The sequence below is a fragment of the Talpa occidentalis genome, unplaced genomic scaffold, assembly GCF_014898055.3.
Source record: "Talpa occidentalis isolate TD23 unplaced genomic scaffold, MPIMG_talOcc4v2.1 talOcc4.9, whole genome shotgun sequence".
Classification (NCBI taxonomy): Eukaryota; Metazoa; Chordata; class Mammalia; order Eulipotyphla; family Talpidae; genus Talpa; species Talpa occidentalis.
This window is the reverse complement of record NW_023605305.1, coordinates 55,904,938-55,932,606: the sequence shown is the minus strand read 5'-3', so window position 1 is coordinate 55,932,606 and position 27,669 is coordinate 55,904,938. Positions and strand designations below refer to the sequence as shown.

At 36.1% G+C, this 27,669-nt stretch overlaps 1 protein-coding gene across 1 annotated transcript in view; it reads left to right on the top strand.

Moving 5' to 3' along the window:
- The first annotated feature begins 901 nt into the window (after window positions 1-901).
- Window positions 902-27,669, top strand: part of IL23R (interleukin 23 receptor) — a 55,788-nt gene continuing 29,020 nt past the window's right edge. The window contains exons 1-5 of the mRNA XM_037499887.2: window positions 902-946; window positions 2,722-2,823; window positions 5,250-5,546; window positions 13,125-13,248; window positions 23,307-23,467. Of these exons, the coding sequence (XP_037355784.1) occupies window positions 2,754-2,823; window positions 5,250-5,546; window positions 13,125-13,248; window positions 23,307-23,467 (652 nt within the window). The 5' untranslated portion in view covers window positions 902-946; window positions 2,722-2,753. The remainder of the gene's footprint in view (window positions 947-2,721; window positions 2,824-5,249; window positions 5,547-13,124; window positions 13,249-23,306; window positions 23,468-27,669) is intronic.

Here is a 27,669-nt window from a genome sequence, read left to right as displayed (position 1 = left end):
GACAGCTCATAATCACTTGAAGGGCTTTTAAAAAATACTGATGTCCACCCTCAATCCACAGAAATTCTGATTTTATTATCTAGAATGAATCTCAGCATAGGAACCTTTAAAATATTCTGCCAGAGAATCTAATGTGCTTAAGATACAAAAATTGAAATGACTTCAAGAAGTTTATTGGAGAGGAGACAATAAATTAGTGTCATTTACAACAGTAAGAAGTACATTGAGTGAAAACTTACGCATTAGAACAAATAGAGATGGCAGGAAGAAAAGACATGTCAGGAAGGGATCTTGGTGATACCTACTATAAATCAACCAAAGAGCTGGAATTTTTCATTTGTTCAAAGAATTCTGCTAATCTGTAAACAATAGTTCGAAGCCACTAATCTGTAATCTAATCACTGTAAACAATTAAACAAAGGAGCTATTCTATAATTAATCACCAGTACATCTTTAATGTCCACAACAATTTCTGGCACAGGCCAGATGTTCAAAACTGATTGTTAAAACAAATGAATGGTCAATAGTAGCATTTATACTTTCTTATGACAGATTTATAATTATTATCAATGTTGGTCGCAAATTAAAATTAACATTCTATTTTTGATAGGTAAAGCATGTGTATGTGTATGTGTTCTACTTCTTGAATGAGGCAATTTCAGATTACACTGAGAAAAAAAGTACTGACAAAGTAGTTCACTTTCAGTAATCTGGGTTTTCCCAAATAGTGACATGAGAGCCAGTCATTTTGAGTTGAACAGTTTGAGTTCCTCTTCAAGAATCTGAAATGTAGGTCAGAGCTTTGCTGACATTTCCTTTTGGCTCATTGCTAAAAATCTGAAGTGATCGTTGACAGGCAAGGAGCTGAGAAAGAAGACATGATGCAGGGGACAAGGACAGCAGCCTGGCTCTGAAGTGAAATTATGTGCTTCAAACAAGTTGGAAGGTAAAAATACAATGATCATTCAAATACTGAAAACAGCTATAGTTTCTTTTGGAAATATATGTTCCTAGTTATTTTCTCTCATAAGTTTATGTGATATTTCATATAGTGATAACTGATGAAAGATAAATCTATATATAATATTGTCTGAAGTCACATCACTTTAAATAACAACCGCATATGTTCTATTAGGTGAGTAGTTAACTTCTAACTAGGAATATATTAGGACCTGTTTTGCCTATTATAAGGAGAAGACCTACTGTTGCCAACAGATTATGAGAGGGATTCCTATATTCATAAATCATGGGGACCCACGTTTTTTATTTTTTATTTTTTTAAAGATTCATTTATTTATTTATTTATACAAGCACTGGGTACAGTCAGAAACGCGGGTTGGGAGGGTGAGAGAATTCACCAGAGCCAGAGCGGATAGGAGAACAGGCAGAGTGATGAAGTACACTGCTGAGGGGAGCAGAGGGTGGCAGGAGAGGTCTGCATGCCATGTGGGACCCTCACCCGGTAGCCAGGGATCGAACCGGCGCTGCAGAGCTTCGCAGCCCAGCGCTCAACTGCTGCGCCACGGGGGAGGCCTGGACCCACATTTTTTAAACGTTATCAGATACTTTATGCAATTTGATGACTTTCAATTGAGCTCTCTATAAACAAAAGTTTAACTGGTAATAGCACATATGCCTTTGTCAAACTTCATCTATTTTCATTTTGAATGTTTTTCCTTTGAATGTTCTGAAATCATTCACTTTTTTCCAAATTTTGCTCATCAAAGATGTATTTCTAAGTACACAAAGCTGGTCAAAAAAAGAATTCATCATCAGGGGGCCTCCCTGGTGGCACAAGGGTTAATTAAGCACCACACTATGAAGCTGTCTGCAGTCTCTGCAGCATGAGTTTGATCCCTGGCCAGCTAGGGAGATATCCACATGGTGCAGCAGACCTCTCCTGTCTCCCCGCTGCTCCCCTCAGCAGTGTATTTCAGTCAGTCTGCCTGTTCTGTTCCCCACTCTGCCTCTGGTGAATCCTCTCACACACACCCCCCACCCCGGCAAATCTGGCCTGCACCCCAGCTCTTGTATGCATAAATAAATAAATCTTTAAAAAAAACAAACAAAAAAAAGAATTCATCATCAGGAGTTAGAAAAAAAGAGTTTTCTGATGAGAATACTAGATTAGGAGGAACTGTATCCAGAATCAAAATATCCTACTAAGGTAATTCATAGTGATTTTTGAGAGTATAAAATCCCATTCCTTGGCTTTACTCCTTCATGTGTATTATATACCAGCCATGCTGCGTCCTTCCTGGCTGGTGTATTATTTTCCTTCCTCACTTCCTTCTTTTTTTTCCTTCCCTTCTTTTTTCTTCCTAATCAAAGTTGTTTTTTTTTTTTTAAAGATTTATTTATTTATACAAGAACCGGGGTACAAGCCAGATGTGCAGGAGGGTGAGAGGATTCACCAGAGACAGAGCAGGGAACAGAACAGGTAGACTGATGAAATACACTGCTGAGGGGAGCAGTAGGCAAGACAGGAAAGGTCTGCTGTGCCATGTGGGATTCTCGCTGGCCGGTGGGGATCGAGCCCGCACTGCAGAGGCTGTGGACAGCTTCACAGAGCGGCGCTCAACCGCCTGCGCCACCAGGGAGGCCCCTAATCAACGTTTCTTAATAAAAAATAACTTAAGGAAAGCAGTAATTAATGTTTTGTTATTTTATTGCTATTTTATCAAAAGATAACAATTAAATATTTTTCATAATTTTTTCCAGAGGGGACCAAAAGTTTTTTCCTGTTTTCAGGCATGAGTCCAGTCCCAATTCAATGGGATGTGGTAATAGCATTTTATATATTCTTCAATTGGTGTCATGGAGGTATAGTATTTTAAGTATCTCTCTCTATCTTTATTCCACAAAATATTGAGTGTTCATTATTTTCAAGAGATTCTATTAAAATCTCTGAAGAGTAAAAATTATTAGATTGGGAGAAATTACATGTACACAAAAATGATATAGAATGAAATTAAAAAGTCCAATCTCCCTCCTAACACAGGATGCCTTTCTCAAACATCCCTAATAGACAAATCTCTAACTTATATATGAACATTTCCATGAAGGAGCTTATTAATTTGAGTGCACATGTTCTATCTTTGGACCATTGTTATTTTTGTATAATAGTCCATCAAACAATTGGGTGTAATTCGTTCTCATAAGATGCTTGATGATGGTAAATATGCATTGGGCACTATGCTAAGTATTTTATTCCTCACAGCAACTTGGTACAGCAGTAGTATGTGCTATTATTATCCCCATCTTATAATTCACAACAAATGTCTGCTGATAGAAACAGATATATCAGCAGCTTTGAGGAATCCAGGGATAGCATCTATTAGGCAGGGTGGTCATTGGCATTTGGGAATTTCTATTGAAGACAATAGTGTTTTGGACAGGTGACAGGGACTCCAGGGCAAGCTTCTAGATCTTGAAGGAAGATTTGCAGGTGGTACAAGTTACTCAGAATAGTGACAAAAGCAAAACCACCTTCTATAAGTTGGGACATAATTATGTTAGAGAACCAGAGGTAACCCGTCCAGCAGCATAGAAGACACTTCCAGAATCAGACCAACAATTTAAGACAAGATACCAACTTCTTACATTTATCAATTGATAAATGTAAATGATAAGGACTTCTTTTCCTACATTCAAGTGATTAATATAAAACGGAGAGAAATAAGATGAGCCCTATGATGCGGTATTAGAGACCATCAGCTGTCCAGTAGAAATTATTTTATATATTATTGGTTAATAATATTGCTCGATCTGATATATTTTTAACATCATCCAGACTCTATTTTCTCAAGTTTTCTATTAAAATATTATGTCGTCATCCCTTTCAATGGCTTTGCAGAAATAAAAACATACTATGCTTAACATTCCTCTGACTAAAGTCCTATTAAAGAGAAATTAACATATTTATGACTTATTTCTGACATAATCTATGATAATTTTTACTAGTCGCTGATGAAGTCAATGAAAAATTACTGACTTTTTTCTTGTAATTTATTCTTGAATATTTTGAAGCTTAGTGGTTGAGAGTTTCCTTTATCTTTTTTTTTTGAAAACCAGAGCATTTTTCCAAATCTTAAGTCTTCTGACATTCTTTACATTTTTTATATATCCTCAAACACTACTCACAATTCTTCCGTGATGGATGTAGTTCTCTAAATTTATTTAAAACAGCCAGATGCTTTCCTAAAATTCCCTTTTCAAGCTTTTCACTTTAATACCCTTTTGATAATGACGGAATTATTTTTATCACCACTTCCACATTAAAATATTCAATTACATTTCTATTATAAAACAAGTTAATTATTTAAGTTTTGTATTTCAAAGATAAGGACCTTTTAAAATCAAATATACACCTCTAATAACCACTATTTTGATAAGGTTTTAAGATATTTTAATACAGGTATTATCAGAAAAAGTCTATAATGAATTAGACAGAGCCTTCAGTATGTTTTCCTTGACATTAATTAAATTTCATTAAGATTTCATTGCATTGTGATTTGAGATTATGAAAATAACTTTACATTATTGTTGGTTATAAAGTAATATATTCACACATAGCTTTAAAAACATATACAATAAGAAAGAAAAAATACTCTCACACACAGAAATTATCACTGCTAATACTTTAGTGCATTTCTCTTTAATTCACCCATTTGTTGGTAACACTAAGCCTTTATGAAATGTTGTTTTGCAATTTGCTTTTTAACTTAAAAATATATTCTGAATATTTTCCCAGGTTATTAATTTAGTGATTAATTCTAAGTGTTTATCAAGCAATGATTTTTGCCACTAGTATGATTTTAGTCATTAAACTCAAAACTTTTTGATAAATGTAGCTTTTATCAACAAGAGAATGTATGATTGATTATACTAGAGATTGGGATTTTTATTCTTCAGTGCCAAGTATTATTTCTAATCTTGCCTTTGAAAAACTGGTGTATCCTCCAAATGTTTCAGTTCTCATTTAAAAATAGGAGACGAGACCTAATTGTCTTTGCTTTTTAGATAGAGAAGGTTTAGACAGAGAAGCAAGTCTTATGTCATGCTGCTGAACATCAACAGACAGCATGTTAAAATCAACATGAAATAAATTCATCAAAAGATAGCATTCTAAAATCTTTTTCCAATGGAAATAAATTAAAAGAATAAAATTTAAAACTAATAGCATATTCTTCTGAATCTCTGGTTTTAGTGCTTACATGAAATTTATTGTTTTATCTATGTGTTTCCAGGACTTACAAATATAAACTGTTCAGGTCACATATGGGTAGAACCAGCCACAATTTTTAAGATGGGGATGAATATCTCCATATATTGCCAAGCAGTGATAAAAAACTGCCAACCAAGAACACTTAATTTTTATAAAAATGGCATCAAACAAAGATTTCAGATCACAAGAATTAATGAAACAACAGCTCAACTTTTGTATAACAACTTTGTGGAACCACATGCCTCTATGTACTGCACTGCTGAATGTCCTGGATATTTTCAAGAAACACTGATATGTGGAATAGACATTTCTTCTGGATGTAAGTATTGGGGTACATAGAAACCCAAATGAAAGCTAGTTTAACAATCAACTGGTAAGTACCAATCTTGTCTAAAAATAGAAGCAAACTGATAAAGCCCACTTCTTTTTATATTAGTTTAATATAGGAACTACAAACTCGTGTGTTTCCTGGTACCAAGTTGGTGAAATACACGTATTAAGGAAACTGGTGGAATCTGTGCAGAGAGGAAAACACAAAAGTGGTCTACTGGGAGTTGTCACCACTAACCTTGAGCATTTATAATGGTCCAGTATTCCTTGAGCTTTTGATTCTTCAAAAGAACACAAAAATATGAATTTTTAATGTGAACTCTACAAAATTTTCAATGTTGTCAATACCCTCAAAAGAAAATTTTCAACACTAGCCTGGCAAAACAAAGCATACGTGCAGCAGATACCACTGAGAAATTTTGAGGCTAAGCTTAGAGAGAAAAATCAGTTGCATAAATAGCTTTATATTCCTGATGCACCTTTTTAAACCAGATATGTAACCTTGAGCAAGTTGATTAACCAATCTGAGCCTCAATTTCATGTCTGTAAAATAAGGCCAATTTTACCAACTATGGCAAGGACCAAATTTCAATATTTTATTTTTTAAATATATTAGGAATTTTAAAATACAACACCAATGTGCCTAAATCCTTAAAAAAAAAATGCATCATTTTGATAAAACATGAAGAGATTCTGATAATTGTTTGGCCCTAATCCCACTGCCTCAGTTGTGAGTGACTACATTTGTTACCGTAACTGAAAAATAATATGTTTAATGAAGGTTTAAGGTTAATGAAGTTAGCCGTAAAAAGATATGCTAAACTCAATTTGTGTTCATAGTATTCTGAAGATGTTTGTTATTATAGCAATATAGGCTGATCTGGATAATTATATACTTACTTCTTGATTCTAATATTATGAGGGATAGATCAATAAATTTGACATATTTTATCACTGTAAGGGCAGGAATAGACACGGTGCAGGTTTCCTGATCCCATGCAGACCGAGTAAAGGAGGCAGAGTCCTCAGTGGTTTTTTTGCAGGTTTTTTATTGGGGTTCACCAGGCATACAGCAGGCAGGGGTGCTGGAGGGCCGGGAGGCTGGCAGTCCTCCCAGCCCCCAGCAAATCTTCCCTCTATCTGGGCTCTCTGGCATTCTCTGCTTCTGCTTCGGGCTTCTTCTCTTTCGGCTTCTACTGGCGTCCCCGTGACGCCGCCCTTAAAAGCACAGTCTTAGCCCAGGTGTACCCACTTCAGGTGGCCACCATCAGGCATGCATTCAGGATCACAGGGTTCCCTCATCTATCCTGATGGCGGGAGGGCAGAAAAGCCTGATTTTTTACCTTACCCTACAATCACAGATTCATTCCTTGTGGCATCTGGACCATTTTCATGTTCCCTTCCTCCAAACGATGACATTCAAATGAGAGTTCTTTTTTCTCACTTCCAGTTCTCAGTTAGCAGGGGTCACCTGCCCACTACCACCTGGCTCCTAGAGTGGTTGCCTGAAAGTAGGAGGCTTCCTGCTAAACTTAGGCCTTTGTCCTACTTAAATCAGAGCACCTGATGTTGCATGATTTTCAGAAACAAGAAGAGCTATAGGAGGTGGTAGAGGTAAATTGAGGAAAGAAAGTATTATGTTTTGGAATCAGAGAAATAAGTTTGCAAACTATGCCTTAAACTGATAACTTGTTAAAGTTGCCCTAAATTGTGGGTATTGAAACCACAAGCAGACATTTATTTGGGTTATGAAAACTCCTTAGCCCATCCACATCCTCAGGAAACATAAACAACCCATTTGCTTAAATGCTTTACTATTTATCCTGTGAGGGTAGAGATGGGGGTGATGATAAAATAAGTAGTTTCTTTGGGGCAAATAAGCAAATTTCAGAGTTACGGGGAAAGGTTAGTGTTTAATTCAAGTCAAAAGAAAATACGAGGCAAAAGTAATCTGGCCCCGAGGCAGCAGTTAGGGTGATTGGTTAATTGCACCGGTTCTCACAATACTGGTGGGTCTCTCCTCCCCGAACAACCACCAGGCAGTACTTACAGGGAGGGAATGACTTTTGCTCTCTTTTACAACAACATGTAAATAACACTTATAGTATCTTCTGATCACTGCTTAGCGAAGAACATCACTCTTTCCATTTACTTCCTCTGTAAGCTGTAACTACTTAACAGACCTCTAAGTTTGAGTGTAAAATCATAACTGACAGCTAAAAATTTACCAGCCCCCTGGATTCAAGTGGAATATGTTCTTGGACTCTGCATTCTTAGCAACAAAACTCCCTATTTAAATGGGTAAAAAAAAAAACAAACAAAAAATACAAGTTTTGTGGTACTTGCAAAATCACATTGCTTTCACTGGATCACTTTGATCACAGGATATTTGTCCTGTGGGCTTTACTCTATCAGCTTATCACTGTTTTGGACAAAATGAGTATGTGTAATTTCTTAGACTGGAGCTAAAGTATAGAAGACAGAAATTAGATAAATGAGTTATTACTGTTCCTGGAAAGATATCCAAATATATTTAAAGGCTACTTTCATGAGCAATTTATGAAGTATAAACCACTATCACAATTCTAATTTTAGTCATAATCTTAAACACTTCTTAGACTCCTGTCTGTGACTAAATGCACACCTATTATGGGAAGCTTGTTCTATCAGAGTCATATCAATCATGTAATAAAACATGATATGTTGTCTTTATTCATTTAAAAATGCCAAATTAAAATAAACCATACATGAAAAGTCATGTTCCCATTTAATCCTTTATTTAAAAAGTTACGTATATTTGACTTAAATTTTAACCACCTTTGATATCTACTTACTGTAATAGAAGCAGACTTATTATTCATTAAAAGTCCCCCAAATATTCCTCTTCAGCATTGCTGCTAGGCATAATTAGGACAGCCTGTGCACCTCTTGGATATGGAATTGCTTTGCATTACACATCACTTCATTTTCATTCTTCTTATTATCATTCATTAATCAGGTCAATTATCTCATAAAGTCAACTTTACTGAGTGTATGCTATGAACCAAAAATGCATTAAATGTTGGAAACTCAAAGAGAAAATTACAGATTCTGTTTTTAAGAATCAGTCAGTAGAAAATGACCCTTGGGCTGAACTCTGAATAAACAAAATACCTGGCCTGTCATAAATGAGTGCACCAATAATAGTAGAAGGATAGGGTTGGTAGGAAAGAGTAAAAATTTAATCTCATTCTTGTATATTTCAGGGTATACCCTAGAATTTAATATCTGTAAAGGAAGTTTTTATTCTTGGATATTGAATAACCTTGCAATGAGACCTAACAACAATCCAGTCTTACTCTCATAACCATGCTTACATTCCCATCTTTACAGAGCGTCACATTAACAATTGTGTTTATTAATGTGTTGACATTTTGCAAAGTTAATTAAACACCAGCATTCACCTCATGCAGCATAACCTCATTCAGGTTATGCTATGAAATAGCATAACCTGAGATTGACAGTTAACTTTTATGATGGTCAAACCAAAGATACTCTATCTGAAATCACAGGAGGAGATAACTAGCACAAATCACTGTAAGCAGCGAGGGCCCATAACTAAATCAATATCCAAAATAACTTAAATTTATGATCCCATATTTACCTTCTTTCAAACTAAAGTAAATCTTCCAGATTTCTTTTACCCTACAGAAGCCCATTTCCCTCTGGCAACTCAATGCTACAACCCACCAAAATGTTTTAGAGTACATTAGTGTGTTCTTACTGCATGAACATAGTTTTTTAATTGTAAAATCAAGTTATATTCATTCATTGTAGTACTATTTAAAACTTTAGACAAGCAAAAAAGAATTATCCATCATCTCTATAATCCTATCATCTCATCACTAACAGAATGCTCTGTAATAATTTGAAATGTCTTTAATAAGTTTCTCTCTTTCACTCTCTTCCTCTCCCTCTACTCCAACTTTTCTCCCCTCCTCCCCTTCTCATCCTACTTTCTCTCTCCCTCTCTCAGTCTGACTCAAATAACAACTATTATACTATATTATTTTGTAACCCACCTTTCTCACTTTATTATATGGTGATTACTTAATCAATTAAATATATTTGGAGGCCAGATATTTAAATCATCTTCAGGTCAGATATTTAAATTGTCTTTTACAATTTAGTTTTGAGATGTATTTTAAGAGTGTATTATAGTTTATTTAACCTTACATTAGGGTATCAGGTTTGTTTCCAAGTTTTTCATTATTATGAACAATACTTTGAGGACATCCTTTTAGTCAAATATTTTTGTATATCAATAAACATTTTATTAAGGAAACATTCTTAGGTACAAAATTGCTGGGTTGTAAGATATTACTTCCACTTTCAAGGACTGATATGTCAAGTATTCTCCATACGGTTTACCAATTTGCCTTTCTACTAGCAGAGTTTTAGAGGACTTCTCTAAATTCATTCCAATACAGCAGATTAACGTATTTCAAAACCCTTGCCAACTTGATAGATCTAAATTATATCTATTATTGTTTCAATTTGCATTTTATATATTTATCTTTAAATATATTTATTTCTTATTTTGCATGTAATATTCTCGGTAAATGATTTGTAGGTGAGTGCAAAAGTATATTTGCATCTAAGATAAATCTTTGGGTATAACTTCAGGTGCATAAATGTCTATACTTTTATTCTTTATGAGTCTCCATTATTCCATTTGTCTGGTTATTCTCTAAAGAGTCTAGTTTCCCAGGAAGTATTGCATATGTAGGGACAAGCTGAGAAAGTGATACCTAAAAAGTGTACATATGATCAACACTCAATGTTTCCATATTTTTTTTTAAATCTTGATCTTAGTAACTTATTATAAGATGATGAAACTGAAAATTCCAGATGTTGTTCTATAACTGGTAGGGCTTCATAGACTTCAGAGTCCTCAAGGGCTCAAACAGTGTCTTCAGAACTCTTTCATCTCTTCCCATTTCTTGGCTTTTGTTTTTCCCTGTGTTGGCTTCATTCTTAATTAGACTGTTTCACTATGACAGTAAGATGGCCACCAGAAACTCACAGCTCACATGTTTCCCAGACAGCAATTTCAGGAAGAAGGAAACTCCTTTTTTCATGATGACTCCAGAAAAAGTTCCTTGGAAAATTCTGATTAGTTTATCTTGAGTTACCTGTTCATTCCCAAGGGATATACTCCAGTTAGTCAGCCTTGCTCAAGGGCACACTTCTGTGTGAAGTATAGTGACTGCCAGTCCTTGAGGTGGGGATGAAGTGGGATGAGATGAGGGAGTAGGGGAAATATATTTCCCTAAAGGGAAAGATGCTAACAGACAAAACTCCATAAAACAATATTCTCCATAATAGGATGTTCTCCAAACATGGCCACTCTAAGGAAGAACTGAGAGGAGTGGATGGAGAAAAGGAGAAAGAGAGATTCTGTGAATATCCAAAACTTTTTTTTTAAATAATAAATTTTATTTTTATATTCCCCATACAATTGCAACCCCCCCAATTTTGACCCAATCCCTCCCCTCCCGCCCCCGACCCCCCAAAAAGTATCTCTGGTTCATAGTTTTTTGTTGATTTTGATTTTCACTTTCTTATAGTTATTCATTTTCCTGGTCCTTTATTTAAGTTTTCTAGATTACTGCTATGAGTGAGACCATCCGGTATTTTTCTTTTTCTTTCTGGCTTATTTCGCTGAGCATGATCCCTTCCAGCACCATCCATGTTGCTGCAAATTGCATGTGTTTTATCTTTTTTGAATGCTGAGTAATATTCCATGGGGTATATGTACCACATCTTCTTGATCCAGTCATCTATTTTTGGGCATTTGGGCTGTTTCCAAAGCTTAGCTATTGTAAATAGTGCTGCTATAAACATAGAGGTGCAGGTGTTCTTTGGAATTGATGTTTCTGTGTCCTTTGGGTAAATACCTAGGAGTGGAATTGCTGGATCATATGGAAGCTCTATGTTTAGTAGGTCCAGAAATCTCCACACAGCTCTCCATAGTGGTTGGACCAGTTTGCACTCCCACCAGCAGTGCAGGAGAGTTCCTTTTTCTCCACACCCTCACCAACATTTGTTGTTGCTAGTTTTTTTAATATATGCCATTCTCACTGGTGTAAGATGGTATCTCATGGTAGTTTTGATTTGCATTTCCCTGATTACAAGTGATGTTGAACATTTTTTCATATGCCAGTTGGCCATTTGCATTTCCTCTTCAGAGAAGTTTCTTTTTAGCTCTTCTGCCCATTTTTTGACTGGATTATTTTCTTTGTTGTTGTTGAGTAGCATCAGCTCTTTGCAAATTTTTGTGATCAGTCCTTTATCATTAGTGTTGTGTGCAAAAATGTTCTCCCAGTTGGTGGGGTTTCTCTTTGTTTTTGTTATTGTCTCTTTTGCTGTGCAGAAGCTCTTTAATTTGATGTAGTCCCAGCTGTTTATCTTTGTCTTCACTATCACTGCTTTGGGGGATGTGTCTGTAAAGATGTCTTTGATGTGAATATCACGTAGTGTTTCGCCTATATTTCCTTCTATGTATTTTATGGTTTCAGGTCTTATGAATATCCAAAACTTTTTAATCTTTTTTTGTATTGTGGTAAAACATATCTAACATAAAATGTACCATTTTAACCTTTCTTAAGTGACATTCACATTGCTGTGTAATTATCAGCACCATCTATCTCTAGAACTCTTCATCATGCAAAATTAAAACTCTGTACCCAATAAATAGCAACACCCATTCCCACCTCCCAACAACCCCTAACAACACAATTATACCTTCTGTCTCTACACATTTGACTATTCTGGATGCTTTATATAAATGGAATCATTCAATATTTGTCCTTTTTATCTGACTTACTTTACTTAGCATAAAGTCTTGAAGGTTCAACCATGTTGTAGCATGTGTGAGAATTCCCTTTTGTTTTAAAGCTGAATAACACTCCACTGTATGCATGAACACCAAAATTTTAATGTGAGTAATGGGGCAGGTGCCTGGGAAGGGGAGAGTCTATCAGAGCAGTAGGAAGACACTTTGGAGAATATTTTCACAGGCACCAACAAGCACAGGTTTCAAAGAAAGAGGGACCAAAATAGCAAATGCTACAGAAATCAAACTCAGTGGTGACTGTAAAGATATCCTGGGATTTGTTGAATAGAAAGTCATTAATGATCTTAAGAAGGGTTTTGGTAAAACTGTTTGGTAAAACTTGACTGTTTGGGGTTCAAGAGTAAATGGGACATGGAGAAAAAGGCCAGAATAATGGGTTCTTTTAAAAAGTTTAACTGTTAGAAAAAGGAGAAATATACAATGATAGCTGACTTGAGAAAATTTGAGAAGGGATTTTTTTTTTTGCATTAGAGGAGTTTGATCATATTAATATCCACATATAAATAGAGAATATAGTAAAGTATATGAAGAAGAGCAATACTTGACGGCAAAGTGGTTTTCAAGCTGAGGTGGTGGAGATGGAATGAGGGAGGTATTGAGTGAGGAGTGATTGGCCTGGTTTCCAAATAAAATGGAAAATATATTTGTATGATGGTTCTTTTGTTGCAGATCCACCAGATGTTCCTGACAGGGTAACCTGTGTCATTAAAGAATATTCAGGCAATGTGACTTGCACTTGGTATACTGGGAAGCCCACCTACATAGACACAAAGTATGTGGTGTACGTGAAAAGGTAGGTTTCCTCCTCAACACTTTAACATGAGAAATTCCACTCCAGTTCAGCTAGTATTCTGTTTTTAGCTGAGATCCAAGATATGAGTCTCAAACACTAAATATACCTTGATTACCCCTAACTCCCTAATTATGATCCATGAAGCTACCAAAGTCCTTTATGGTGCACTAATAGTTTCATTCTGTGAAGTAAAATGTTCTGTAATCTTTCTGTTCTCTTTATTCACTGGTTGATAACTGGTGCCAAGAGTATCATAGTGATGTAGCATCTTTTCTTTCATCTTCACAGGGGCTTTTTGATTTGTTCTTATATCAAAACCTGATATGGGAGAGGAGAGTAATATAAAGCTGTAAGAGCTAATCACATAGAGGGTATCACAAAAAAATAGTTCATCTACATTTTTAAGTAACACAGTACTTTTGAATAGATGACTGTCTAGAAAGAGATGTTAAATGTGTTTTAACAAGTGAGACTAATTTTCTAGCTCTTGCACATATGTCAATAGTAAATTCACTCATTCACTCAAATTAGAATGTAAACTCAATGTGGGCTAGAATTTTTGTTTGATTCACTGCTCTATCACTTGAGCCTGGAATGGGCCTTGGCATATAATAATACTTAATAAAAATTTATTTACTCTGATACCTAGAAATAAACATTTCCTTCATTCTCCCTTAATAGTTGTATTAAATGATAATAACACAAGATTGAATATATATAAGAAAATTATTTTTCACTGTCTCTCTTGAAATCTAACAGTAAGAAATAGCCAAATTCAGACAAACCTAACCCAAATTCTGAATTGGAATGGAGATTAATGGAATTTTATAATATTTTAAATACTCAAGGGATTATCATAAAAATAAATGTTCTCTAATGTATTTTTAAAATGAGTTCCTTTGGACATAAATTGGAAAAAGAAATAAACATCTGTTCATCTTACAGTTAATTAAAAACACACCTATGAGCTTAAAAAAGTTAGAGAAAGCCAATTTTTCCAAAAGTCTAAAATGTCTTTCCCTCCAGGAAAACACGGATTTATAATTAATTTTGTGGTTGAGGTAGTAAGTATCAGGTTTAAAAGGTTCTTCTAGATCTTGCATTATTAGGGTATTTTCCACGTTGGCAGGGAGGCAGAGGTCAGCATTTGCATGGTTTCACTTCCAACTCATGCGGTTTTGTTTTCCAGTAAAATCATATGTATAGAGAGGCATTTTACCTCAGCCCACCCACTTGTTTCACAGTGGTAGAAAGGTGGTATTCTCTCTAGGGTGGCATAGGGGCCACCTTCTGGTGTGGGCTGAAGTTGTAACTTTTGTCTACATTGCTTCAAGAGTTTTCTTTTTTGAGAGAACCGAGGTAAAAGAAATCGCAAGTTGGTAGGATGAGTTGCCCAAGCCCTGTTTGAACAGGTAAACAGGTCCAAACAAGTCAGCCCACCACGCTGACCATGAAGCATCACGCTCAACTAAAAGTGTTAGACCCTGACTAATGATCACCTCACAATTTTCTGGAGGGAAAAGGTTGAGAGTCCACGTCCACGTGCATAGCAGGAATGTAACCGGTCTATACAAGCTCAGGAGCAGCCTAGCCCAGAACAAGCTGTGATGCTGCTTTCCTGCACCACACCTCATGCACCTACCCTTTAAAAACCTCCCCTTAATTCCCTTCAGGGAGCCAGGTTATAATAGTCTCCATTCCTAAACTGTTTTGCTCATGCATGAGTCTAATAAAGCCTTGCCTGGTTCAACTACAACTGATGCTCTCTAGTAAGTTCTCTCCCTAGAGAGCGGAAGACCCACTCTTTTGGGTGGGAGTCTGTAATACTCTCTCTGGGTATCTTTGTGTTAACCACATCAGCAGAGCTGCATAGCCATTCATATATGCTCCTCTACTGCTTTGTGTTTTACTGATATCAATGGGTGGTGATGGGGGTGGGAGGGAATGAACCCCTGCTAATAAGCATCCTCCCATTGTTGTCCCATGATCCATTGTCCTCAACAGCTTCATGTAAATATGCTCTTATTTTTAAATCTTGGAAGCTCTTGTAATGTCTGCCAAAGAATCTTCTACTTAATATTTATTTGTTGAATGAAAAGAAATTTGTGATGGCCCTTCATTTTATTCAAGTAAATTGAGCAAATATTTATTTAGCTTTTTGTGTTTCCTTGGCATCTTATTAAATACTAAACATTTTTTTAATGCACACCATCTCTGTGAATGAAAAGCTCATAAACTTTTTACAATAACACCAATGGTAGAATTTTTAGACAGCATGAAAAGTCAATAGGATAATTAATTTTAGATCAGATTATCAATTTCGACTCCTTGAAATCAATTGCCTGCTCTGCCATTTCAATAGCCACCTTGTTTTTGCCAAGAAAAAGATATTCTCCTCCACATGCATATACTCAATAACCAGAAAGAATTCTTAGATGCAATGCTAAATATTTTTGAGAGGCTAATGTTATATTTCAGTATTTCTTTTAGGATTTAATAGGCAGTTCATATTTTAAAATCCATGCCCTCACTGCTGTTTCTGGAGAGGTAATTGTGACTGGAGTCAGATACACAAACCTAATGACTAATGTTATATTATTTTCATAACCGATAACCGCTAACCTCAACTGAACCTGGAGAGTAACCCAGTTGTCCTACTACATTTCACTGGCTAAGTAAATTCCCCAGTAAGTCAGACAATAATTTCATTACTTTTTCTCTCTTTTCTGATCTCAAACATCTTCCCTTCTTGACTTTCTATTGATGAGTTGCTTCCCAGTTCACTGAGAAAATAAGAGTAATGGGAAATACCACAACCATCATCACCTCCCTTACCTAGTAACACACTGTCACCAGTACCTGTATACCTGGCTTCCCGTCTACTGCTGTGTATGAACTACAACCATACTCAGGCCAACTGGTAGGGAACTTGTGTACTAGTTATTACCCCTCTTGCCTATTGAAGGACAGTTTTCCTCTTTCTTTGGCATCATCATCTTTCCTATCTTTACTGGAGCATTATCATTGTCCTGAAAATGGATGGGTTCTGCTGTTTGTCACTACAGATGCCAGTGAGCAGAGATAGGAATTAAATCTATAAGCACTTTCATTTTTCAGATTGCTGGCTGGCAATCTAAGAAAATAATGGATGTACCATCCTTTAGAAACCATTCTGCCATCTCATCTCTAGCTGGCCTTTTTATAATGGGTTCTTCTCTCTCTAATCTAGTTCAGTAAAGTTTTTGTCCTCTAGTGAAGTAAATATAGTCAGCATAACTAATGACTTCCCCATTGCCAAATTACGCCAAATCCAGGATACAACTCCCTTTTGGTTTCCAGGATACCATTTTGGTTCTCGCCTTCCTTTTGGTTCTCTCCTACCTTTCTAGATACTTATTTCTCAGTCTCTTTTGTGGATTTCTCTTCACTTCCAGTAAAACAATAGTGTCCCAGCATTCTGCCCTAGTATCTCTTATTATCTGTATATTATTACCTGTATCTATACTCATTACTTAAAATATTTCATAAAAATTATGACACAAAACTCCCTAATTTATATCTTGAGTCCAGATATCTTCCCTGAACTACAGTTACCATGTAGCATCTTCTCCAACATTTCCCTTACACTGCAAATGGAATCTAAAACCTAACATGTTATTAGAAAACAAAATTCATCCAAATAAATTTCAATGTCATTATTAGATGAGTCATGCAGCAGGCAATATCCTATTTAGCAAGAGGAAAGGATCTGCAAGAAGTTGTAACCAAAGAGAGGGATTTTATAGTCAGAAAGAGGGTGTGACAAGGTTACTAGCAAAAGAAAAGAAAGATTATTTCAATCAAAGCTACCATCCCTTACAGGAAGGCAGGAGGTTCTTATCTTGCAGATTACTTCAGTACTGCTGAAAAGGAAACTCAAGATTGATTTAAAATTTCACTTTTGGGAGAAGTAGAAACTGCAGTTAAATTCGGTGTTTAGTCTCTGTGGGGCCCTGCATGAACTACTTACTCCATCTTGGGTCTGTTGTTCTTTTTTGTAATAATTTTAAAATCCAGACACTCTCCCCAGGCTTAAATTCTCCATTTAGTGAATGGTAACTCCATCCTTCATATTATTTAGGTCTAAGTCATTGCAGCCTTTATTGTTTCCTCTCTGTCATACCCTCACCCAACTGATATCTAGTAGATGTATATTTTTTTAAAGATTTATTTATTTATGCATGCAAGAACTGGGGTATAGGCCAGAGGTGAGGGGGGTGAGAGGATTCACCAGAGACAGAGAGGGGAGCAGAACAGGTGGATTGACTGAAATACACTGCTGAGGGGAGCAGCGGGGGAGACAGGAGAGGTCTGATGTGCCATGTGGGTAGCTCCCTGGCTGGCTAGGGATCGAACTCTTGTGCTGTAGAGGCTGCGGACAGCTTCACAGTGCTGTGCTTTTACCCCTTGTGCCACCAGGGAGGCCCTATTAGATGTATTTTTAAATATAGGACCTCTTCTCACCACCTTCACTGAAATACTGGTCCAACCCACATGATATCTCCTCTGGATTAGTACTATTTCTAATTACAGCCCTAGCCTCAAGCTTTGCTTTGTCATGGTCATTATTCACAGGAAACCAGAGTGATCCTTTTCACATGCACCTCAAATCATGTCACTTTTCTGCTCAAAATTTCCCATTTCAGAGATCAAAGCTTTATGTGACCTTATAATGCCTTCTATATTTCCCCCTCCTTCAGACCTCTGTGATTTCATCTCTAACCCCTTTCCATCTCCCTCACTCTATTGAAACCTCATTGGTCTTGCTGGTCTTTGATCAGACAAAGCTATTAATAATTGTAAGCCTCAGGTCCTCTACAATGACTAGAATGTTATTCTTGCAGGCAGACCCAAGACCTGATCCTTTATTATGTTAATGTCACCTTCTCATAGCTCTTTCACATTGTCCTAAAAAAAAAAAAAGAAAATAATAACTTCTACTTTTAGCACTTTTTAAGCCGTAGGACATATATATTTATTTATCACCGTAGGACATAGATATTTATTTGTTTCCACCAGAATGTGGAACTAAGGTTGGGACTCTGTTTTGTTCATTGTAACCCCAGTGTCTGCAGTACTGCCTGGAATATAGTGGGTGTTAACTAAATATTTGTTGAATGGGTGATTAAGTAAACAAAAGACACTATCATCATAAATCAACAGTTTATGAAAATCTATTAACTAAACAAGAGCTAGGTGCATGAAGTGCAAATGATGCTGACTTCTTTCAAAATATGGTTTGCTGTATATTAATTAGCACACAAAAAGAGAAGCAGAAATAAGAAATTCAAAAATGTTTTAATATATATTTCCATATAAAAATAGTCCTAAAGTGTAATCAATCATTATATTGAATTCATCTAAAACAGTGCTTTGTGATCTACATGCTAATATGAAGGTAAACTTAAAATTAAAAGCAGAATTAAATACCTAGTTGAGTAACTATGATTAATATCCGTTTGAGAATAAATTTCCATTTTTACTTATGGTCTCAATATGTGTGTAAAAGTATTAGCCACAAACCAATTAAGAACACGTATGCGGTTTTCTCTAACTGGAAAATATTCAAAGATGCCCTACTTTGTACTTAGAATAGTTGCAATTTTAAAAATTTTAACCTTTGAATTCTTACTTAGCATGAGGTTAACATACTTTATAACACAATTCTCTGTTAGATTATTTATGTTCCCTTTTATTTCAGAGAGACTATAAGGCCACTGTAAAACCACTGGAATTTAATGGCATGATTTGAGTTTAGATAGAAGCAATGTAAAATAAATTTAACGTATTCAATATAGCAATTCAAGTTTCATTTGTAAAAGATTGTCATAAATACCTTTTAATCCACAATAATTGTTACTTAATGAACCCTTTATTATGTGTGAAGGCAACTGCTCCCTCCTTTTTTTCTCATTTACTCACTTATTTACTCATGAGAACAACAAGTTATTATTTCTGTCTTACCGATGACTAAATTGAAGTACATGGACTTCAGTAGAGCAACTGACTCTACGTTCCAAATTTGTGAAGGGTCAGAGCTAGGATTTGAACCTAGATCTATCTCTAAAACCTAGATCTAACTCTAAAACCCAAGGTGTTTTTCATCACCACCTCTCAAGGTGTTCCCAGTGATGTCCCTGCTGGTGTGAGAAAAAGGTAGCACCAGAAAATAAAAAATCTGACCTATGCAAGAGTAGTTGCTGCCTCCTGAATGTTATGTAGCCCCCTCACTCCCACCCATCACCCACCCCTCTCTGTCTTGGAAAGATTCCTTACTTGCCTCCTGAGGTTATCCTGCTTTGGTACTGACAGTAAGTTTAAAATACAGGTATAGAATTTCTGTGGAATTTTGATTCATGAATGCATTTATTTATTTATTGCTTGGTAATATAAGGTCAGTTTCTCTTTTTTCTTCCTGCAGTTCTGTTGTTTTGTTTTTCTTCCTAGAGTCTGTGTCTCAACATACAAATCACTATGACTCCTGCATATCTAAGTGCCTGGCAAATTATAATACTGGCTGGGATATTGTGGGGTTGGAAAATTTGGTACTTGCTGAATAGACATATAATAGTCATGTGAAGAGAGGCAGATGTTTAGGGAAGAAATGCCAGTGATTTTTAAGTTCTTCCTTCCCCACACATTCTATTATATTAGTTGCCTGGGACAGAGAGAAGTTGGTCGTATTAGAGAAAGAAAATAAACTGGACTGTTATTTTTTATATATTTATACATTTTTTGTGTGTGTATGTGTGTATATATATATATATATATATTATATCATTGTTCACAAACTGGTGTTTGCCTCAGCGGCACACATGCTATCACTGGAACAGGACAGAGGAGATGGGCAAGTCAACGGGTCAAGGACGACAGGCAAATCTGTGAAGCATTCCTAGTCATTAAATATAAGAATGTGAGGTACTTCTTTTTTCACCGTTGTTCAAATTCCAAGGTCATTTTTCTTCTATTAACATACCTTATGAAACTAATTTTATAATGAACCATAATTAACTTATGAGTCTGTAAAAGTAGACTTTTACAGTAGATAGCAGATAGTAGAGAGATTCTAGAACATGGTCATAGCTATCAAAACAGAGAAAAGATAAAATAAGAAAATAATGTTTTTAAATGTTTAAGCCTTTTTTGTTGGCTCAGAATGATGAAAAGAAAGTTGTTAAAAATGGTTAACTGAGGAGATGAGAAGTGCAGCATGCAATGGATGACAAGAGAGACATGCTGACTTGCATGGAATGATCAGTTAGTTGTAAGCACGCTATGTTTTCTGGTCACTGTCAGAACCCAAAGGAAACACCCAGTGAAAGCACAGATATGTGGTCATCAAGAATGTGGAACAGGGCCTCCCTTGTGGTCTAGGGGTTAACTACCTGAGTTCAACCCCCATCTAGGGCACTAACCCACATGGCACAGAAAACCTCTCTTGTCTCCTGTTCTGCTCCCCTCAGCAGTGTATTTCAGTAAATCTGCCTGTTCTGCTCCCTACTCTCTCTGGTGAATCCTCTCACCCCCTGCACCTCTAGCCTACACACCAGTTCTACTACGTGCAAAAAAAAAAAAAAAAAGAAAGAAAGAAAGAAAGAATGTGGCACAGTGATCGAAGTCAGGAAAGTGGGTGAAACAAGGCAAAGAGCAGAGAGAAAAGGCAAGTGTCAAGGGCTAACCTTACACATGGTGGGCTAATATGAACAGGGAGAGGGCCCAGGTGGAGGGTTGTGGGGCAAGAGTCATGCAGCAGATGAGAGAGACATGTGAGAGAAAGAGAGAGCGATAGGATCTCTAACCCGAGGGAGGATCTGGGTAGTCCAGGGAAGTAAGACAAATGTTAAACAAAAAAAGAAGATTCAGATGACTTTACCTTGGAAAGGATATCATTTCAGAAGAGTAGTTTCATAGGAGAAATGAAGGCAAAAGTCAGGTGAAAAAGAACTAATGGAAATGTTACATTGGAAGTAGTTACCAAGGATGCGGATAATTTAATTTAGAAGCTTAAGAAAAGGAAATAAAGAGTTGGTATTTCAAAGGATTCAAGAAATGTGAACTCAGCAAAGTTGAGTGAAATACTTTCATGTGATGAATGGATCTGATTTTATTGTAGATAATGGTGTTTTAGAATCTGAGGGGCACAATTTCTGTAGGTTTCTCTCAGGAGTTCTAACAAACTGAGAGAAACCAAAGAGTCATCAGCTGAAAATCAAAATACTAAAACATTTACATTTTAATTAATTTAAGATATAATTGAATATTTAAAATATTTTATAATGTTTATTGCTGATAAGCTGATAGTGATGAACATGGGCTTAGTATGTGGCAATGGTACATTAGCTAACAGAGTTTAAATAGATCACCTCTCCCTTCCCCACTATCACAGCCAGCACTGCAAAGCTGCAGGGCCCCACATAGGGGACTCAGGCTAAATCTTAAAGGATGCTAGAAGAACAGAGCATAACAGGGTGTCAGTGTGCTCCTCTGACTCCCAAGAGGAAAAAGGGAGAAAAGAAGGGACTGAAGTTCACACCCCCAGTTCTTCAGGAGCAGAATCACCCCCACCTTCTAGAGGGAAGAGTGAGTGATGAGTGGGACAAAAGGTGAAAACGTTTAAGGACAATCTTCCCTTGCAGAAAGAAGAAAAGAGGGGAAGAAACTCTCCTCATACCAGAAATATTGTGGAGATTTAAGGTTTAAAAGAGAGGTCAAGTTTTCTGCTCAAAGCCCATGTTAATACAATTTGAAATTTTAGCCTTAACAATTAACATTTGAAATCTTACCAAGTTTAAGGACAAAACACAACAAAGCAAAAGTGGACAATTATAAATCAGAGACATCCTGCAGGGGAGGAGGAGGGAGAAGGATCAGAGGGAGGAAGGGAGGAGCACAGGGGACTGAGGTGATGGAAACTATGGGGACTATACCTGAGGGGGTGGAGGGAAGCAAATATTGTTTAGAAATGAACAATGATGTAAAAAATATATAAAAAAATTTAAAAAAGGAGAGATTTTACCAAGTTTAATTGGCTCAGTCATTAAATTACAAAAGCTTAGATAAATATAATTTGATATAACACTTAACAGCTCTCAATATCCCCCATTCCAAACTGGGTCTCTCCCAAAATCTTCTCTATCCTCTTTCCAAGTAAATTACTTCCTTTCCCCTCACCCAGTTGGTCACCAGGTCCACTCAGTTCTACTCTCAAAATCTACAGGTCTTTTTGACGGTGATCTGCTCCAAATCATGTTACTTTTGGACTTTCATCCTCCAGAGTATTCAATTTGTTAAACTTTCTTAAAAATGGCATATCCTATCATTCCATTTATTTCTTTTATAATAGGCTGTATTTTTTCCACATAGAAGGTTGACATTTGCCTATCATATCTCAATCTCAGTACCTGACCCCATTCTACCCTTCACCCTGTATTTTTTAGAAATTTCTGGCTCAGTCTTTCCACTGAATCCCAATGCTCGTTTCCCAGAGGGTGTTCATTTACATCAAGCTATGTCCAGAGCTGTTTTATACAATAGGTGTAGTAGGCACAGAGCCTAGATGCCATAATACTTCTAATATTCCATAAAAATGTTTAATTTTATTTAAAATTAGAGGGAAAAATGAACTGTTAGGTCAAAGAAAATGTTTTAACATGCAATACTAACATATTTGTTTGTCTATCAAACAAATAGTGGTAAAACAATCTATATAAATGCATGTGTATCTATCTATCTGTCTATAATTTATCTATCTATACACACACACATATACACTCTATTTTTTTTCTTCATTGAAGGAGGGGTCCATGAAGGGAAAAGTGCTTAAAATCTATGAAGTTCAAATTGTGACCTTGGATAGTCTTGAATACCTTTTAAAATATTTCCAAAATCAAATCAATTTCAGTTAAATTTTCAGTAACAGCTTTCATTATGAAAGTAGTCTAAAAAAAAGCTTAAAAATGAAGGAATAATTAATTCAAACAGAACAAAATGGGTGATTTATTTTTATTTTTATTTTTTAGTTTAGAGACAGAGGAAGAGCAACACTATTTTGCCTCAAGTAACATTGACATCTCCACTAATTCATTACAAGGTGGAAAGAGGTATTTGGTTTGGGTCCAAGCTTCAAATATACTGGGTACAGAGAAGTCAAAACAACTGCAAATTCACCTGGATGATATAGGTAAAGACTAACAAAGTCTATGTCGTTACAAACAAATAATTAGTTGTGTTAACCTTGTCAGATGAAGTCAAGCCCTCAGAAGAGTTTCCCTAAAGTTTTTGCAGATCGTGATAAAGAAAAAAATTACCCATACCTGAGACAACTCAGAGAATAACGCTGCTACCATTTTGCTGTATATCTGTCCAGCCTTATTCCTATGTGGGTGTATGTGTTTTTACAAATACTTATTGAGAGCTTCTTTCTTTCAAGCACTGTTAAAAGGTTTAGGGGAAATAGAGAAAGGTATTTATGCCTTAAATATCTTGTAATCTACTAGGACTATGGAAAGAAACAAGGATTATAATAAAGAGTGATGATCAGGTTGTCAGAAGTACAGCATACTAAGAATTCTATTGTATACACTATTTTGGAAGTTATGGTTTTTTTGCTTTTATTTTGAAGTTTTACAAAATAAATAGAAAACCGTGGAGCATTATTTATACATCTCTATGTTAACCTACCACATATAACAAATGTTAACAGCTTTGTTTCAGATATTTTTAGACCATGTCTTTTTTTTTAAAAAGAAGATTTATTTATTTATATAAGCACTGGGTACAGTGAGAAGCACGGGAAGGTGGTGAGAGAATCCACCAGAGCCAGAGCAGGGAGCAGAGCAGGCAGAAGGACCAAAGTACACTGCTGAGGGGAGCAGCAGGCGGCAGGAGAGGTCTGCGCGCCATGGGGGACCCTCGGCGTTGCAGAGGCTGCGGGCAGCTTCACAACCAAGCGCTCAACCGCTGCGCCACCAGGGAGGCCCCAGACCATATCTTTTTAAACTCAAGATATAGAATAAAGATTTCTATTAATTTAGTCTACAATATTATTTTAATGACTGTCTTTTATTAATTCCTTCTTGTTGGAGATTTAGACTATTTTCAAATTTTAACCATTTAAAAAAATTTTTGCATTACTTGGTTTCTCAGTTTTCTTTTGAAAAATTAAGTTTTACTAACTTTTATAGTGGGACTTATTTGACTGTATTGTTCTGTAGAAATATTAATTACAGAACTTTTTAGTTTATTTTGTTATTATAGACTAAAGAATTTGTGTCATCTGTGTCTGTAAGTAAAATCTGTTTTGCATTATTTTAAAATTTTTATTACAAAGAATTTTAAACATGTTCTAGAAATTTTGGGAGTTTGTGAACCTTCTAACCTAAAAATTTGCTGATTTTACAGTTGTTTTACAACTACTTACAATTTAGAAATCAGGGTTTCAAGGGTTAAAAGTTTTAATTACATTAAAACTAAGGAACAAAAGGGAACTATCTCTGTATGAAAGATCCATTTTCAGTGAGAGAAATAAATCTGGTCTTAATATAAAGCAGATCAGTTTTACCTGAATAGGAAAGAAACTCTAAATAAGAATGGAATATTATATGTGGTCAAACTGGATAAAATCAAATAAATTGCTATAAAGATTTTAGAATTAAGCTTTAGTATCAATAGTATACTGAAACAAGATCAGATTTTAACTTATTTCATCTGCTAAGAGGACAAAAGTATTCTTGCTGTGGGCAGTCTCTTAATAACAGATTATAAACTGTTTAAGTAAAGTAAAATCAGGTGCTTTAAGTTATCTTTACCATCAAGGCCTTCACATAGCTGAGAGAAATCTAGGCCTATCAGCATCTCATTGAGCTGAGTCTCAGCAGAGATGTATATTTGCTCTTAAAATATTTAACATCAGTCTGTAACCATGAGTCTGAGGGGCACTCAGGGGCCCCAGGCTGTTAAGAGGTGCACATTCTAAAAGGATCTGATCATCCATCCACACAAAGGCAAAGAAAGCATATCTTCGTATGAAGATCTTTCATAGAATTGTTACGCATATATAGAGAGAAGAAAGGATTTCATAGAATTGGTATGAAGAGAGAGAGGGAAAGGATTTCAAATAACAAATTTCCAATAAAACTTTGAAAATTAACCATTCTCCTATTGGCAGCAGGCTTGGCCCATAGCAGGTTAGCTGAAATCCAAAAGGGTGCCACAAGTTTAAGGCACCTTCTGGCTGAGAACTACAAGAAAGGGATTAGATAGGTTCCCAGAGAGCTGGGACAGAGGAAAGACCTAAAATTCAAAATGTACTACCTAACCCACTATGAGATCAAGACAGTAGCTGCCACTGTCTCTGTCAAGGACCATAATAGCCTCCCATGTATCTCTTACCCACTAGAGAATTAATTTTGTGAAGCCAATTATTGATAGGATTGTCTTTAGGAATTGGCCACAAATGTTTAGCTGAATGAAGCTATTCTAAAAACAAAGGGAATGATCTGTCACCCCAAACTTTTAAAATATGGAACTTCCCTTAGAGAAGTTCCAAAGGTAAGAAATTGAACATCGGTTTCCCCAAAAGGATCAGACAGGTTTTCCTTGGTATGGGTAGAGTGAACTCTTCTAGCGTCACCTTGGTATGGGAAGCTAAGTGTCAGTTAATACCCTGTGAGCATCTAGAAGTTTATTATTATTATTATTTAAAGAATATAAATTAGTATATGTTAAGAGCAGTGAAAGTCCTAGAGACTGAAAACAGTACTTTGTCCTTTGGCTTTTTCTTAATCAAAGAAGTAATCACTGCTCCCCCTTTTTACTACTTAGAAGAATGTAGTTTGGGAGGTATCATTCAGGTGTAGGTATATCAGCGAACATGTCTTCCCCATCTGAGAAACTCATGTTTTTAATCTCAGAGTAAAAGAATGGGGTCATCCTCTTGTTATCAAGTAAAGTCTCCCAATTTCTCTCTCCTTGAGACTCCAAGTACCTAAAAAAGAGATAAATATTTCTGGTTTGCCCCATTTTTTATAATTTTAAAAATTTATTTATTTTTATTTTTGCATAGAAGAACTAGGGTGTAGGCCAGAGGTGCAGAGGGTGAGAGGTTTCACCAGAGACAGAAACAGAGTGGGGAGTAGAACAGTCAGAGTTACTGAAATACACAGCTAAGGGGAGCAGCGGGCGAGACAGGCGAGGTCTGCTGTGCCATATGTGGGTTAGCTCCCTGGCTGGGATCGAACTCAGGCCTCAGTGGTAATAGATGATAGCGTGAGAGTGCTGATACTTAACCCTAACTGGCAACCAGGGAGGCCAGTTTGCCCCATTTTTCTTTAGAATAGATGGCCATGTAAATTCTCTGTATGTTGTTAAATGTTGGGTTCTTCCCCTACTAACCTGCCCAGTTCAGGGGTTTGTCCACCCAACCTCAGAAAAACTTAGATGGAGTGGGAGAATTTTCTCCTGTACCCCAACAAAACAAATACTTGCTGAATATGGTGATGAATAACAACTCCATTGTGTTGTATATTCTTGGTATTGTAAAAGCAAAAAAGGAAATCATTCCAAACGCCTCTGGATTCTTATAGGCTGGCATTATACAGAATTACATGAAAAAAACCTGAAAGAAGTTTAATAATAACATGTATACCTCCTGGATCTATAGGAGAGGCCCAAAAAGACTCAGTAACTCCCCCCCACAAGTTTTCAGATGTCATCTTAAATAGCTTAGGTAAGGCAGAGGAAGTCCGGAAAGAGGGGAAATCTGTTATGGGAGGATGCCAGGGAAGGCACAGTAAGCAAAAGTGTAACTGTTATGCAGATTTAAATTTTGCCTTCTCCACTGAAAAGAACTAAGAAAATTAGGTTTTCCTAGTAGAGAGAGATGTCCTAACACAGAAAGCTCTTCTTTCATACATGTAAATGTTTCTTTCCAAAGGGCAACTTCCACCCAGCCTACAGAGTCCCTCCTATGAGATAAAATATTTGCCAAACGCATATTTTGGGATGGCATATTCTTGCTCCCCTACAGTGTTATAGCTCTCTTGACCACAATCAAAACATTTTCATAAATTTGTTCTGTGAGGTATGATGTTGTAAATGTTCTTTTCTTAAAACAGCTTCTCCTCAATGGATAATAGTGTTTAAAAGTTATTAGGCTCAGTATCATTTTGATTGTTATTTTTAGGAGCTAAATTAGTTTATAATTATGATCTTAATATCATTGCATTCATTTATTGAACACCTACTATGTTCCAGATAATCAACTTGCACATCATATTTAATTCTAAAAACAGCCATATATGATACTACTATGCCCATTTTACAGATGAAGAAAAAGATAAACAAAACTTTCTGTAAGTGGTCAGGAATGACACAGTGCAGGTT